Raw genomic sequence first — 16,289 nt, forward strand, 5'->3', positions numbered from 1 at the left:
ATATATATTGATATATATCAATAACTGTGATTATTAGATCTTTGTAAGATTATGTCAAACACCCACCTCCTTGAGCTTGTCATCATTCAGTCCTTTTTTGCCCTTGGGACAAATGCAGACTGATGTAGCTCCTCTTTCACATCATCATGCAAGTATTTTGTAGACGGTGTCCCTCTTTCACATGCTGTCCTGTCCACAGTCTTGCCTCCTATCTAAACAGTGCCATTTCCTTCATACAGTCTCCATCCCCAGGATTCAAATACCTTGTTCCTCCTAAACAATCCTTTCAAGTTGTGCACCCAAAATTAAATGTACCACTTAGATTGTTCTCGTGACAACATAAAAAAAAAAAAAAAAATGTGAGGGGGGCAGATTTTGTGGCACAGCAGGCTAAACTGCAGCTTGAGACATCTGCATCCATAGTGGAATAGCTGGTTTTGGGGTCCTGCCTCCACGTCTGATCTAGCTTCCCGGGAAGCAGTAAGTGTTAGCTCCAGCACTTAGATCCCTGCCACCCACATCTGAGAGACTCAGTTGAAGTTCCCGGCTCCAAGTTCCTGAGTCCCAATTTCAGTCTAGCTCAGCGTTAGTTCTTACAAGCATCTGGGGAGCCAATCAGCAGACAGAACATTTCTTTCTTTCTCTATTTCTCTCTCACTACCTTACAGAGTACTTTTTTTCCTGAAGATTTATTTTTTATTAATTGGAAAGGTACAGTTAAGGGGGCAGGGGGCATGGTGAGGTTGGGGGACAAAGAGAAAAAGATCTTCCAGGCACTAGTTCATTCACCAAATGGCTGCCAATGGCTAGGGCTAGGACCAAAGCCAGGAGCTTCTTCCGGGTCTCCCATGCTCACTTGGGTGTAGAGGCCCAAGTAGTTGGGCAATCCTCTGCTGCTTTCCCAGGTGCATTAGCAGGGAGCTGGATCAGAGGTGGAGCAGCCAGGACTCAAACCGGCACCCATACGGGATGCAAGAACCACAAGCAGCAGCTTTACCCTCTACACCACACTGGAGGCCCCAAAGACATTTAATTAAAAAGATGATGAAGAAGGTCGATGTATTCCTCTATCACCTGACTCATTAAGAACACTTCAGTTCTAGTACCCTTGGCTGTAAAACCATCACACTGCTGACAAACATGAAGCAAAGAGTCGGCCCCAAAAGCTGCGTCTTCTCCCAGTGAACTGCTGTTACACACAGCCACTTCCTATTTAAGTCCTGTAATTTATTCATGTAAGACTGTATTTTCTGCTAGATTTCAATTTGGTTAGACCTGTTCTCTGTTCCTCTTTACTTCTGATCCCAAGTTCTAACAGTTCCACTCCACAGCTCCCTCCCAACACTGAAAGACTTGAAAACCAAATGAGCACAGCAACAATGTCCTCCAAAGAAAAGGAACAGTCATTTAACGCCCAGCACAAAGGCCAGCACAAGTAGGAATGCAGTCACTGACGGAATAAATGAGTTAGTGTGTTCTTCTTTAACCCTAAAATTTCAGTAAGGCACTATCACATTTTATTATAAAACTAATGAGTATCTGAAGGCTTATTATACCCCGATCTTCTGATTCCAAATCCTGTACTCTTTAAACTACATTTCAACAACTTCTTTATATTCACTGGCAAAAGTACTGAAGCCAACAAGGACAGGGACAGAGGTCCTGACAAGTGCCCCAAGACAACACATCCAATAGTGCACCAATGGGGAAAGCTGACAATCACTAAGACACTTCCCCAGTCTGTTCCAAATTTCTTCATGGTATACTCAATGGCCTTTCATCAATATAAACGCAGCCAAGTATTTGCGAGCCCAGGTGAATGAAAGAAGAATTTAAATCACTGACATGTTTAAATCACATGGAAAGCAAAGCCAGTTATTAAAACTAGTTTTCAAAAAACAACTGCAGATCAGTCTATGAATAATATTTACATATTTGATATGAGAAATGTTTGCTACTGTCAGCTACAATCATATTCTAGAGAACTTGCTGGCAATTGTAGGAATTTGGAACTTGTAGGTAATTTATATAACTCCAATGATACTATGAATCAGGGCTTTTTTTGCCTCCCAGATATTAATATCTACTGGCAAGTTATAAAATATACTCTTAATTAATCAGAAAGTCCCACCTTCACATTTTAAATTCTTTAAACTATCATTAATTCATCACAAACACTTGAGCCCCATTCCCGTATTACATCCCTCTTCAGTAGATACCTCAGCTATGCAATTTCCTTGACTGCTCTCATCTTAAGAGAAAGAAAATTAAGACCATTCAGCAAAGCAACCCAATCGACACATAACTAAACTAAGGACATTCACAGTCTTAGCCTGAGGCCTCTGGTTCAGGAGCACAGACTCTCATCTGTGAGGTTCCATATACACTAGAACTTAGTCAACACACTGGTTCCTAACTTGAAATTCAGGTGACCAAAAGGCACTAATAATGGATGCACACCCCACAGAGAACACACAAGTCAGCCGAGGCCTGCTGGTTCTATTTGTCATCCCTGGTTTCATGCACTGCAGACTGCAAATAACCACAGAAGTCCAGCTGCAAAGCAATGCTACAGCCCCATCTACTGGAGAGTTGCAGGTGACTGAGCTAATTAATTTACACTTATTTGGACTTCAGAAAGTATTACTATCATGGAGGTCCAGGAAATATTTCAAAACAATTAAGAATCTTACCTACATCTTTTCGTCCTGGTTTTTCAAAACGTCTGTCACCCCTAGAAAGATAAAATAAATTTCAAACAAGGCTTGAGAACAACGTTAGAATCTTCCCTTCATGGCAGCCACTTGCCTGTGTTTCTTCAGTAGCATTTCTTTCTTTTTCAAATTACAAAACAAATCCACAACAATTGCTTAATAGTTGGAAAATACTGAAAACCATAAAGGTGACAACAAAGACACTCAGCTGCCAGAAGCTGCAACGTGGCCCAGCTTTATGCGATACGTGGCACAGCTTTATGCGATCTGTTTGTAATGCTGTCCTTAGCTGGAACACCCACATCCCATATCACAGGCCTGGGTTTCAGTCCCAGCTCTGCTCCCGACTCCAGCTTCCTGTCAGCACATCCCATGGGGTCCCTGCCACCCACAGGAGAGATCAGAACAGGGTTCCCAACCCCAGCTTCAGCCTGGCTCAGCCCTAGCTGTTGAGGGCATCTGGGAAGCAAACCACCAGATAGAAGTCCTCCCTTTCTACCTCTCAAATAAAATAAAATATGAAACAATATGACAGTACAAAGAAATTGCTCCTCTGTATAAAGCGAAAAAGTAAGTAAATAAGTAAGTGTTATATACCAAGAAATCTTTATGCCAACGTCTGGCTCCTCTAGTTACCTTTCTTCCCAGCTCTGTGATCTATGCATTTCCCTGCCACCTCCTCGACCAAACACACCCTCTACTTCATCAAAACTTCTTTGGTAGAAACCACATTCACCTCTGCCTCTGCCTGAAAACAAGAGAACAGGAAAAATGACAGATGTCAACAGCTGGCACACATTCAATTCCGAACATCAGTTTCTGAAGTCTGTCCCCAGACAAAGCAGCATATCTACATTTAAATACCTACTGAGGCCAACGGAGGTGTACCTGTGAGACCAGCGATGACACTGACGCAGCTAGACCATGGGAGGGTGAAAGAAACAAGTTAATAAACCAATAAAGGGTCTCAGTCCCAGTCCTGAACAAGAAACAGTGTCAACAATGAGTTTTTTAATAAACAATTCAACAGCAAAAGTCCAAGATCAATACATCATTACTGTAAATTAAAGCTTTTACTGGATTATTTTCAATGAAAATGGAAGAACTCTTGATTTGGAGAGTCTGTGAAAAGCTAAAACACAAATGCTATTATAATTTACCTAATCCCAGAGAAAGGATAACTTAATACTCAACTCTACAGCTATCAATTTCACAAACTAGCTCCTTACAGTGCATTCAATAAAAGTACAGCAATCAAAGCTTTCCTTTGCCCCCTACTCAAATCTTGAGGTAAGAAAAGTATGCATTAACCCCAGAGCTGGTAAGAGGATACACAGGTAGGAATTTAAAGGCTCCAGTAGTTCAAGTATAAACTGGCCTGGATTTAGTGCCGCGGCTCACTTGGCTAATCCTCCGCCTGCGGCACTGGTACTCCGGGTTCTAGTCCCGGTTGGGGCGCTGGTCCTGTCCTGGTCGCTCCTCTTCCAGGCCAGCTCTCTGCTGTGGCCTGGGAAGGCAGTGGAGAATGGCCCAAGTGCTTGGGCCCTGCACCCGCATGGGAGACCAGGAGGAAGCACCTGGCTCCTGGCTTCGGATCAGTGCAGAGCGCCGGCTGCAGCAGCCATTTGGGGGGGTAAACCAACAGAAGGAAGACCTTTCTGTCTCTCTCAATGTCTAACTCTGCCTGTCAAAAAAAAAAAAAAAAAATTGGCCTAGGTTGAGGCAATTTAAATTTATCAATATCTGCCTCAGCAATTGTACTTTGAATCTAACAGAAATATTTACATAAATATACAAATATATATGCAAGAGCTACACCGCAATTAAAAAAAAAAAACTAGAAACAATATGATCGATGAAGGACTGGCTATATAAATTCTGATAAAATGGAGCAGACTATAAAGCCACAGGAGAAAAAGTTACAGATATTAACAGAAATCAATATTTTTCTGTGACTGACAAAAGCCTACCATAGAACAATCCATATAAAATTGTTCTATCTGCACAGTTAGGAAGAGCCAGGACACATAACCCACTGCTAGCTTTAGACAGAAGGTAATGTGCATTCTTTTTTTTTTTTTTTTTGACAGGCAGAGTGGACAGTGAGGAAGGTCTTCCTTTGCCGTTGGTTCACCCTCCAATGGCCAGCGTGCTGCGGCCGGCGCACCACGCTGATCTGAAGCCAGAAGCCAGGTGCTTATGTTGGTCTCCCATGGGGTACAGGGCCCAAGCACTTGGGCCATCCTCCACTGCTTTCCTGGGCCACAGCAGAGAGCTGGCCTGGAAGAGGGGCAACCGGGACAGAATCCGGCGCCCTGACCGGGACTAGAACCCGGTGTGCCGGTGCCGCAAGGCAGAGGATTAGCCTAGTGAGCCGCAGCGCCGGCCGGTAATGTGCATTCTTAGCTTTCTACTTCATAGTGGCCTCAACTAAGGTGTAGCATTTGTACCCAACACAAAAGAGTGCAGTAAGGGAACTTATTTATACCCAGATGACATCTTAGCCATTATCCCTAGTTCAAGTTCTCGCTCAGTACAGAACTACCCAAAGGAAAATGATGGTAGATCTTGAATAAAAGCATAAATGCATTCCAAAGCTAAATACAAGAGTTACATAATCATTTCAACTATCCATGCCACAATTTCCACTTCATGATTATAATTCATCAAGAACAGATTCAGAGGGGCTGCCACTGTGGCACAGGAGGTTAAGCATCCACCTGAGGTGCTGGCATCCCATATGGGTACCAGTTCGAGTCCCGGCTGCCCCACTTCCCATCCAGCTCCTTGCTAATAGCCTCAGAAAGCAGTGGAAGATGACCCAGGTGCTTGGGCCCCTGCAGCCATATAGGAGATCCAGAAGAAGCTCCTGGCTTCAGATAAGCCCAGCTCTGGCCACTGCAGCCATTAGGGAAGTGAACTAGCAGATGGAAGACTTCCCCTTTATCTCTCTCTCCATCTGTAACTCTGTGCCTCAAATAAATAAATAAATAAATCTTTAAATAAAAAAAATCAGACTCAGAAATCAGTGGTACTTTTATATGATCATATTATGAAATACCAAATAAGGCACATAATTTTTTCAGAGTCTCTATCTATCTATCTATTTTTATCTGAGAGGTAGAATTACAGAGAGAAGAAGAAAAAGAAGGATCGTCTACTCGGTGGTTCACTCCCCAAATGGCTGCAATGGCTGGAGCTGCAGGAACCAGGTGCTTCTTCTGGGTTTTCCACACGGGTGCAGGGGCCCAAGCACTTGGGGCATCTTCCAGTGCTTTCCCAGGCCATGAGCAGAGAGCTGGATGGGAAAAGCAGCCGGAACACCAACCAGCCAGCACTCATATGGGACGCCAGAGCCACTAGCAGAGGTTTAGCCTACTATGCCACAGCACTGAGCCCAAGGCACGTGATTGTGAATGGCTACTTGTAGGAAAAATAGGCACCCTGTTGATTAAAGCATCCTTTTCTTCCCTCAGTAAAATGCAAGTAAGGATCACAGTGGAATAATAACCTTAAAATTGCCTGCCAGTTGTATCAACTTCACCATAAATTTAAATCAACTTAAAATGAATTCAACTTAAAGTCAACTCACAGTTTAAGCACCTTTCTCCTTCAGGAAATGTACACTTTTATTAAAGATTATAAAAGAATGCAGGGCCCAGCATAGTGGCACACAGGTTCAGCTGCCGCCCTGCAGTGTCGGCATCCCATATGGGTGCTGGTTCAAGCCCTGGCTGCTCTACTTCCAATCCTGCTAATGTGCCTTGGAAAGCAGTGGAAGATGGCCCAAGTCCTCGGACCCTGGCACCCACATTCTAGGAGCCTCCTCTGGCTCCTGGCTTTGGGCTAGTACAGCCCTGGCCACTGTGGCCATTTGGGGAATGAACTAGCAGATGGAAATCTCTCTCTGTAACTCTACCTTTCAAATAAATAAAATAAATATTTTTTAAAAATAACAATGTAATACAAACACTTTTGTGCAGCTTGGGTAATCATCTACAACAATGTCTTCAGAGTGGAAAAAAATCCCCTCTCTTTCCAGAGAACAACTGTCTCAAGAAAATCATTACACATCTATCATCTTGAATAAGGTGTTTTATCCAGAAATACATGAATATAATGGCCATCAGGTTACCAAAAAACCAGCAACATACACACAAAATATTTCACGCTACTTCTAACAAACACCAGCACTCGCTCTGCTTAGGAGACTGATGCTTTATCCTGGGACACAGGAAAGGCCCCAGACACAAGAGCTTTTCTACTTCACAATTTAATCATCTAGCAGTGTGGCTCCCACATGGTAACAGTCAAGCAAGTGTAACATGAGGAGTTTTTTATAAAGTCTAATTTAATGGACTGTCCTACTGTGAGATTGCATCCTATTCTTTTTGAGAATTAAAATATACTCCTTTCTAATGATGACAGAGAAAATGGTTGACAGTGTGGATTTGCCTTATCTTTAAATATCCTAACCAATAAAATACAAAGATGATAATTTTATATTGTTCTTCCATTCATCTGTTTAAATTTTACCAATTTGTGATATTTTCAACTGAGGAAGTCAGGCAATTTTGACATCGAAGTTTTCTCAAGTTGTAAAAGAGGATAACCACCCAATTTTAGCTCTGCCCTTACAAAGAAAAGCTATAATAAACATTAAACATTTAAAGACAAAATCAGAAACCACAGATTACAATTACAATTTTTTTTATAAAGTGAGTCTTTAAAACCACTTAAAGAATCACAAGTAACCACAGCAATGGTGTGGAAATATTTTCCACAATGTCAGGTCATTTATTTGACTAGTTCCCGCCATTCTTTCACATTAATGTGTTACATCACTGCTTCTTATATTTGTAATTGCATCTACCTTTTATACATCCCTGTTTAAATTCAGATTGTAAGAGGAGTTCTCTCCTATGTGATGAACTTCACTTCAAAGAAACCAGAAGGAGAAATTCATCATTCACTCACCTGTCTCTCAATAAGTGATTTTAAGAATAAAGGCCTGTTTAGAGACCGGTTGGTGTTTGTGCACACAAGGTCAGCGTGGCTCACACTTCTTGATTAAGATCTCTGATTTGCCCAGAAAAGCCCTGGAGGCCAGGCTGCCCAAGCAACCTTTCCTTGCTGCTACCCTACAGCAGGACAACACAAGAAATGCTCACATAGAGGCCAGAGCCATGAGTGCTCATCTCACCTTCAAAACATCATCAAGGCACTGGTCATTCAAGGGTAAAATGCTCGCCTTCCAAATCATCACACCACCAAGATGTATGCATCTCAAATTCTGGGCCAGGGGAACCTGAGTGTGAATATAAACTGCCTATGCAGCGTTTACACAGACCTGGATCTCACCACCCAAAATTCTGTGGCATCGATACTTCCTTTATTAGTCAAGATTTATTTAGTTACTTATGTGAAAGGCAGAGCGATAGGGAAAGACAGAAGAAAGAGATCTTTCATCCACTGGCTGACTCCCCAAGACTGCAACAGCCAGGCTACTGACCCAGGCTGAAGCCAGGAGCCTGAAATTCCATCAGGTCTCCCATGTGGGTGGCAGAGGTACAAGGACTTAGGCCATCTTCGATTGTCTTCTGAGGCAAACCAGCAGGAAACCTGGATTGAAGTGGAGCAACCAACATTTTAAGTGGTGGCTTAACCCACAGCACCATAACACTGGCCCCAGGATGTTTATTATTAGGTGATTCTAAATCTACCAACTGCTGAGATTTGTAGAACCACTGCTCTAGAGACAGACAAATTCAGAAGGAAAAAATACAAATAGGAAACGGTACTTAACTCTCACAACACTTCTTCACAAGAATGGACAAGGGGAAGACTATGCAAAAAGCACCACATTAATAAAAAAAAGTTAGATTCTTCACACTCATGAGGGTGCCAATCCTGGTGGTGTGATGTCAAGTCAATGGCCTCTATCATGGCAAAACCCACTTTTTCCATTGCTAAAGCATCTCTTTTTCCTAAGTACAAGGTATGCTTAGGGTACTGCAATGATTTAACTAACTTAGAGTTAAATGCTCAAGTGACTATTTATATTACAAGCATCAAGGATGCCCTTCTAAAGAAAAAAAGCAGAAAAATCAGTAAACCCAAAATAGGGAGCAGGTATCAAAGAACCAAGTAACATCAAAACAATTATCTAAGACAAGACATGGGTCTATATTAAATAAATGAATGCTGCATAACTTTTATGTTCTACCCACTCAAAGGTCCTAGTATTGAAGAGACAGCTTTTGCAAAAGTCCCTCTCTGGCGGGGAACACTCTTGCACACGGCCCTCATCCAGAAACCGTCCCAGAGGGACTTCGGGGCTGCTTCAGCAGTCCTCCTCCCCCACCTCTGCGACCAGTTTTTCACACAGAGCTCACCTCGCCCTCTTGAAGAACTTCGACCTCTAGGAGCCCCCACCACTGTTCCTCCTCCTCCTCGTCCTGTCAATCGCAGGACAGCAGCACTATTTACAGACATGGAAAAGTTTCTCTGCCAAAAAAAAAGAAAGAAAGAAAGAAAAAAAGAAAGAAAAATGTATAAAACAGATAAAACTATACGTTGCTTCTCCCCACCTCCCAAAGGATCTCATCACTGCCAGCATTGGGAAACTGTAACTACACAACATAAGGAGACAATCCCAAACCTAGTTTCACCAAACAGTTCCAAATCCACATTTTAGATCAATAAAACTGACATCCAATGCCTTATAATAGGCTAGGTGGAGGGAGAAAATACTAAGCAAGGAGACAAAATAAGTGTGTATCCAAAAGCAGATAGGGTAAACACGCTGCAGACCAGAGCAAACGTTGTAACAGACTTGATGTGAAAGGGTCCAGTAAGCCTTTAATTAGAGAAAGGCAGAAATAAGATGGAGTCACAAAAAGATGACACAACAGCAGCATGACAAAGAGAAAAACAATCTTTTTCTGCCTCATTCAATTCACCAATGTGAAACAGCAACTCCAAGTAGTATTCGGAATGGCAGGAATCAGGAGTAAATGGAGGGGCCGGCGCTGTGGCGCAGCAGGTTAAATCCCCGGATTCCATATGGGCACTGATTCCAGTCCTGCTGCTCCACTTTCGATCCAGCTCCCTGCTAATGCCCCTGGGAAAGCAGCAGAGGATGGCCCAAGTGTTTGGGCTCCTGCACCCACGTAGGAGACCTGGAAGAAACTCCTGGCTCCTAGCTTCGCCTGGTCCAGCCTCTGTCATTGCAGCCATTTGGGGAATGAACCAGTAAATGGACAACCCCTCTCTCTCTCTGTCTCTACCTCTCTAACTCTGCCTTTCAAATAAATAAAATAATAAATCTTTAAAAAAAAAAGTAAATGGAGAATGAGCAAGTAAGATTCTGCATAAAATTAATCATCTGAATGATACATTAAGGGGAAGGGAGAGAGAATGCCTGAAATAAATAATGAAATCCCAATCACTCAGTGACTACCCTACAGTTGCACCCACAACCCATCTGGAACAGGGTCAGGTAACAATGAGGTGGCAGTGGATGGGCACCATCCACACAGGAAAAAGGCAGAACAGAGGGCCAAAAACACCCTACTTAAAGCTTCTGGATAAACAAAATGTATGAGGCTTAGGAAAAAGTAGAGCAAAAGGTATTTATAAAAATCTTGAAAACTTAGAAAGTATAAAACCTGTGGACATTTGAAGGAGAATTTTGAACTGAGAAAATGTTGGTATATATCCTAACTTGTGCATCTGAAGTCTGTGAAAGAGCTGTGAAGGTGTTTAGGCAGGGCACAGAGAGGAAATGAACCTGGATCCTGCCTGCAGCCAAGACCATCCTGGCAGAGGGGCAAGAAGCAAATCTCCAGTTAGCCTGCGGAAAAAAAAGAATCCTGCAATTCAACAAATAGTTTGGTCTACCATGGTCCCCACTGATTGTCAATTTTGATTCAAAATCAACTGAAATATGCTGTCTACACCTCCTTATTTCAGAACAGTCAACATGTAACCGGTTAAAAACTTCTTTCACCATTGAATTTCTTGTTTAGTATGAGTTATCTTCTCCTTACTACATTACATGTCTTTTTCAGAATTTCACACAGTATAATTTGCTGGGGTAAATTTCAAAACTTTCATCAATGTAAATAAAGTTGTCTTACTTAAGTTTTCTGAAGACTTAAGATGTAACAGATAACTAAACAAAAGGTTTTTACCTGCAAAGTTTTTTTTTTTTTTTTTAAGATTTATTTATTTATTTGAAAGCGTTACACAGAGAGAGAAGGAGAGACAGAGAGAGAGAGGTCTTCCATCCACTGGTTCACTTCCCAACTGGCTGCAACAGCCTGAGCTCTGCCGATCTGAAGCCAGGAACCAGGAGCTTCTTTGGGGTCTCCCATGCGGGTACAGGGGACTTGGGCCATCTTCTACTGTTTTCCTAAGACCATCGCAGAGAGCTGGAATGGAAGTGGAGCAGCCGGGACTTCAACCGGTGCCCATATGGGATGCCGCCCATATGGGATGCCGGCGCTGCAGGCAGCAGCTTTACCCACTACGCCACGGCAATGGCACCTACAATGCTTTTATAAAAGTAAGTTTGGGGCCGGCGCTGTGCTGCAATGAGTTAAAGCCCTGACCTGAAGCGCCAGCATCCCATATGGGCGCCAGTTTGAGACCCGGATGCTCCTCTTTAGACCAGCACTCTGCTATAGCCTGGGAAAGCAGAAGATGGCCCAAATCCTTGGGCCCCTACACCCACATGGGAGACCCAGAAGAGGCTCCTGGCTTCGGATCCGCGTAGCTCGAGCCGTTGCGACCATCTGGGGAGTGAATCAGCAGATGGAAGACTTCTCTTTCTCTAGCTCTCTCTGTAACACTTTCAAATAAATAAAATAAATCTTTTTTTAAAAAAAAAGCAGAAGTTGGGGACTAGTGCTGTGGTGTTATGGGTTAAAACGCCACCTGCAGTGTCAGCATCCCATATGGGCACCATTCAAGTCCTGGCTGTTCCACTTCCAATCCAGCTCCTTGCTAATGTGCCTGAGAAAGCGGGAAAAGATGGCCCAAGTCTTTGGGATTGGCCTGCACCCACGTGGAAGACCTGGAAAAAGCTCCTAGCTCCTGGCTTTGGATCCGTTCTGCTCCGGCTGCTGCGGTAATTTAAGGAATAAACCAGCGGATGGAAGACCTCTCTCTCTCTACCTCTCTCTATAACCCTAACTTTCAAATAAATAAAATAAATCTTTTAAAAAAATCATGGGCATCTGTACATAATTTATATAGCTGTTTAAAAACAGAGAACAGGGCCAGCATTGTGGTGCAGCGAGTGACACCAGCATCCCTCATCTGAGTGTTGGTTCCAGTCCCAGCTGTTCTGCCTCCAATTCAGCTTCACAGTAATGCACTTGGGAAGGCTTCGGCTGCTAGCCCAATTACTTAGGCCCCTGACACCTACGTGGGGAGACCTGGATGGAGTTCTCGGTTCCTGACTGTAGCCTGGCTGTTTCTGTAATTTGGAGAATGAATCCACAGATGGAAAATCTCTGTCTCTCCCGCTCTATTTTGTCTTTCAAATAAATGTATGTTTAAGTAACTTTATTCCTGAAGTTGAACACATAAAATTTAATACTCAACCATTTCTGACTCACAAAATCTACAATTTCCTGTGGTCACGCTGAAGCACAGGGACACAGAGTGCAGCTGGAGTTACAAGCACAGAGCGGCCAGACTACCCAGGACTGGCTTCTGACTGCACTGCCCAACACCTCTGTGCCTTACTGTCCCCATCTTTATAATGTGGATATTTTTATCTACCTCATGGTTTGTGGTAACCACACAACATGATGAATATCAAGTGCTGAGAACAATGTCTGAGACATATTACAGGCTAAGTATTTGCCATTATCTTCTACACTGATGCTTGGTTGAAAACAGAGAAGTAAATAATTCTATGCACAAAGTCCCAGCACTTACTGGGGATGCGCAGTGTTTAAAGGAACACACAGATAGCTGGAGATGCTTTAAATAGCCCGAGGGGGGAACATGAAACAATGGAAACAATGGGTACTACTGAGGAAGGGTAACAGGCAACAGATTTAAGTGAGTCAGGCTTTCATGAAATGTGCTTCTGGATTATTCGGACAGACACGTAATGAACGCGTCAACCCAGCAGTCTACTTCGATGGCAGGAACAACACACACCCACAGGCAGCAGCTACGTACACCAGAGGTGCTACCACACAGCCACGCTTCTCCAACTGAGATGCATGTCCAAGGAAACCGGCAAATCTGAAGAACAATTAGGTCTTCTTGAGTATGGATTTTGCTCTAGGAAAGCTTCTTCTCCGGTATATTTTACATATGCATACATATATGAGGATACTTCAAAGAGTTCATGGATAGATGAAAAGATAATTTTGGCACAAAATAAAGTTTGAAACACATACATAGTTTTCATATAATATATACTTTAAAGTGGACACCACTTTGTATACATGGATTTCAAAAACTTTTTGTACTGAAGTGAGCTTATCTTTTAATTCCATTTTCCACAAACTTTTGAATTACCTGTGTGTGTGTGTTTGTATTTGTGTGTGAGTCTAAAGATAACTAGGATGAGAAAACTGTAAGGATAAAATAACCATTTCAAGTAACTTCAGGAAATTCAAACTATGAAGCAAGAAGCTTGCTCTAGGTTATCAGAAGTATTTACCTCCCTATGGAGGTACAGAAAGAAAGAAAAAGCACACAAAATTGTAGAACAGGAGAACTAACAATCCCGGGAATGACACCTGACCATCCAAAAGACAAACATCAATGTCTGATGAATCTTTTGTCACCATCAGGTAGTGCTCTACTCCAGTAAATCTGGCAAATGACAAAGGTTACCAACTGGCAGGAAATCTAAATGAATCATTTTAAATTTTTCAAAACATGGATGCCAATTCCAATGACCTTCTATGGCTAAGATGAAAACTTTGGAATCCTTCAATCAAGCCTCTGTGATAACAGAATGCAGACCTTAGGATAAGCACTTCCATTATAAAAACAAAATTGAGACCTACTGCGGCCATCTGCAGAGTGAACCAGCGTATGGAAGACCTCTCTGTCTCTACCTTTCTCTGTAACTCTTTCAAACAAATAAAATAAATCTTTAAAAAAATTAATGGGAATATAAATAAGGAATAAACATCTGAAAAATATTCCCATGAGCAAAGACAGAGAAACTGAAACAATGGAAGAATTTTTTTTCCAAATTTTCAGAAAATTCTTTCAATAATAATATTCAATGTTGGAAGTACAGAATAATGTTTAGTGTATACTATCACTTGTACAAAGAGGAGGAAAATACATTTACATATTTACTTGGCAAAATATACAAGAATATATTAACACTAGCTACATTTGGGACAAAGGGATAGGTGGCTTGGGAAACAATAAAGGGAGATAGATTTCTACTATATATTATTCTATAAATCTTGGCTCTAAACTTTTGGATTTGCTACTTATTACAAAAATGTGTAAATAAAACTGAAAAAATAAAAATACTGAACATACAAAACTAATGGTAATATCAGTACAGGTATGGCAGTAATAAAACAAGAGATATCTTCATTTTCATCTTCATATAAATAATCTAGCACTATGAACAATTTGACTTTAGTTCTGAACTTTCTGTTGTATTCCATTAATCTATGTGTCTTTCCTTATTCCAACCTGTTGTAACTACCGTAGCTTTTTAGCAAGTTTTGAAATGAGGCTGTGTGAGTCCTCCAAGGCTGTTATTTTGCCGTCATTGTTATTATTTGTTTGTTTTCAAAACTGCTTTGACCACTTAGGGTTCCTTGCAATTCCAAATGAACTTTAGGATGGCTTATCAATGTCTGCCCAAAAGGCCACTGGATTTTGACAGGGATGGCACTGACGCTAGTCACCACTGTGGGAAGTACTGCCATCTTCCAAACCGTGTGCACGGATCCCTTCCCACTTATTTAAGTCTGCTTTAATTTCTTTCAACAATGTCTTGCAGTTTTTAGAGAAAAAAAGTTAAAGAAAAAACTGATCAAATTTATTCTTAACTACTATATGCTTTCTGATGTTATTGCAAATGCGATTGTTTTCTTAATTTCCTTTACAGACTGTTCACCACTAGTATAAACAAATACAACTGACTTCTGATTATTAATCTTGTACCCTACAGCTGTGCTAATACTCTGGGGATTTTCTGGAGGTTTTTTTCTGGATTCTGAGGGATTTTATACACATAAGATCATGTCATCTGCAAAGAGAGATAGTTTTACTTCTTCCCCTCCAATATGGATGCCTTTTACTTCTTTTTTCTTAACTATTCTAGCAAGAACGTCTAACACGGCATTCAATACAGCAATGGTGAAAGCACACATCCTCCTATTATTCCTGATCTCAGGAGAAACGCCTTCCGTCCTTCACCACAGCTATGGGTTTGACATAAATATTCTTTAATCATGGGAAGTTCTCTTTTATTCTGAGTAATACTAGTTCTGCTTCAATTGAGGGGAATTAGCTGGTTTTTTTACTTTGTACTATGGTGTAATAGACTGTTTTCTTATACTGAACTAGCTTGTATTCCAAGGATAATCCCAGCTGGGTATAGTGTATAATCTGCTATTACACTATTGGATTCGATCTCTGTTGGTACGTTTAAGAAACTAAAGATAGACCAAATTAACAGACTACAATGAAGCATAGTAAATGTTAACAATTACTTCTACCTGGTAAGTTTATGGGTAAGAGTCCTTTGTTTGTAACTTTCTGTATTTTCTACAATGAGTATGAGTAATTTTATAAAAAAAATTATTCTGTTCATTTTCGTAACACATAAACAAATCATAAAAATCAACAAGAAAGACAATTCAAAAGAACATTGGACAAAGGACACAGGCCAGATAAAAACCATGACAGATATGCATGTATGAGAAGATGCTCAATCTCAACAGTCATTGGTGAAATACAAATTTAAAGCAGCTCTCCAAATCACTATTTCAGACAAAATTTAAAATCAGGACCTGGAAGCCTACATGGTAATGAGACCTCCTGGCTTCAGGCTTCCAGTTCTGCAGTTAGGAGGCTGCTTGGGACACCGCCATCCCGTATCAGTGCGCCTGGGGTGAAGCCTGGGATCCACTCCTGAGTCTGCTGACGTGTACCTGAGAGGGCAGGTGATAATGGCTCAAGTACTTGGGTCCTGCCACCCACGTGCGAAACCTGGACTGAGTTTCAGGTTCCTGGATTCAGCCTTGTCCAACCTTGGCTGCTAAAGGCTGTCTGTTATTCTGCCTTTCAAATAAGTCAGTCTTTTCAGTCTTCTTATAAAGGGGATGGGGACAGCACTGTGGTGTACAGGGTTAACTCACAGCTCCCAAGGCTGGCATCCCACATTGGACGAGAGCCCTGACTGCTCTACTTCCAATCCAGCTCCCTGCTAATAAGCCGGGAAAGCAGCAGAAGATGGTCAAAGTACTTGGGGCCCTGCCACCCCCGTGGAAGACTGGGACAGAATTTCAGGTTCCCAGCTTTACCATTTGGGGACCAAACCAGTAGAGAGAAGATCTCTATCTC

At 41.9% G+C, this 16,289-nt stretch overlaps 1 protein-coding gene across 9 annotated transcripts in view; it reads right to left on the minus strand.

Annotated features, from left to right (window-relative positions):
• GIGYF2 (GRB10 interacting GYF protein 2) overlaps positions 1-16,289 on the minus strand; it is a 156,198-nt gene that overhangs the window by 86,537 nt on the left and 53,372 nt on the right. For 5 of the 9 annotated variants that reach the window (XM_051834184.2, XM_051834180.2, XM_051834181.2 and 2 more), the window contains 3 exons: positions 9,110-9,221; positions 3,351-3,462; positions 2,694-2,734 (listed from right to left, as the gene is read on the minus strand). In XM_051834184.2, the coding sequence (XP_051690144.1) occupies positions 2,694-2,734; positions 3,351-3,462; positions 9,110-9,221 (265 nt within the window). The remainder of the gene's footprint in view (positions 1-2,693; positions 2,735-3,350; positions 3,463-9,109; positions 9,222-16,289) is intronic. The other 4 variants (XM_051834185.2, XM_070070039.1, XM_070070040.1 and 1 more) reach the window with 2 other exon arrangements.

This window comes from Oryctolagus cuniculus, chromosome 3 (assembly GCF_964237555.1).
Source record: "Oryctolagus cuniculus chromosome 3, mOryCun1.1, whole genome shotgun sequence".
Taxonomy (NCBI): domain Eukaryota; kingdom Metazoa; phylum Chordata; class Mammalia; order Lagomorpha; family Leporidae; genus Oryctolagus; species Oryctolagus cuniculus.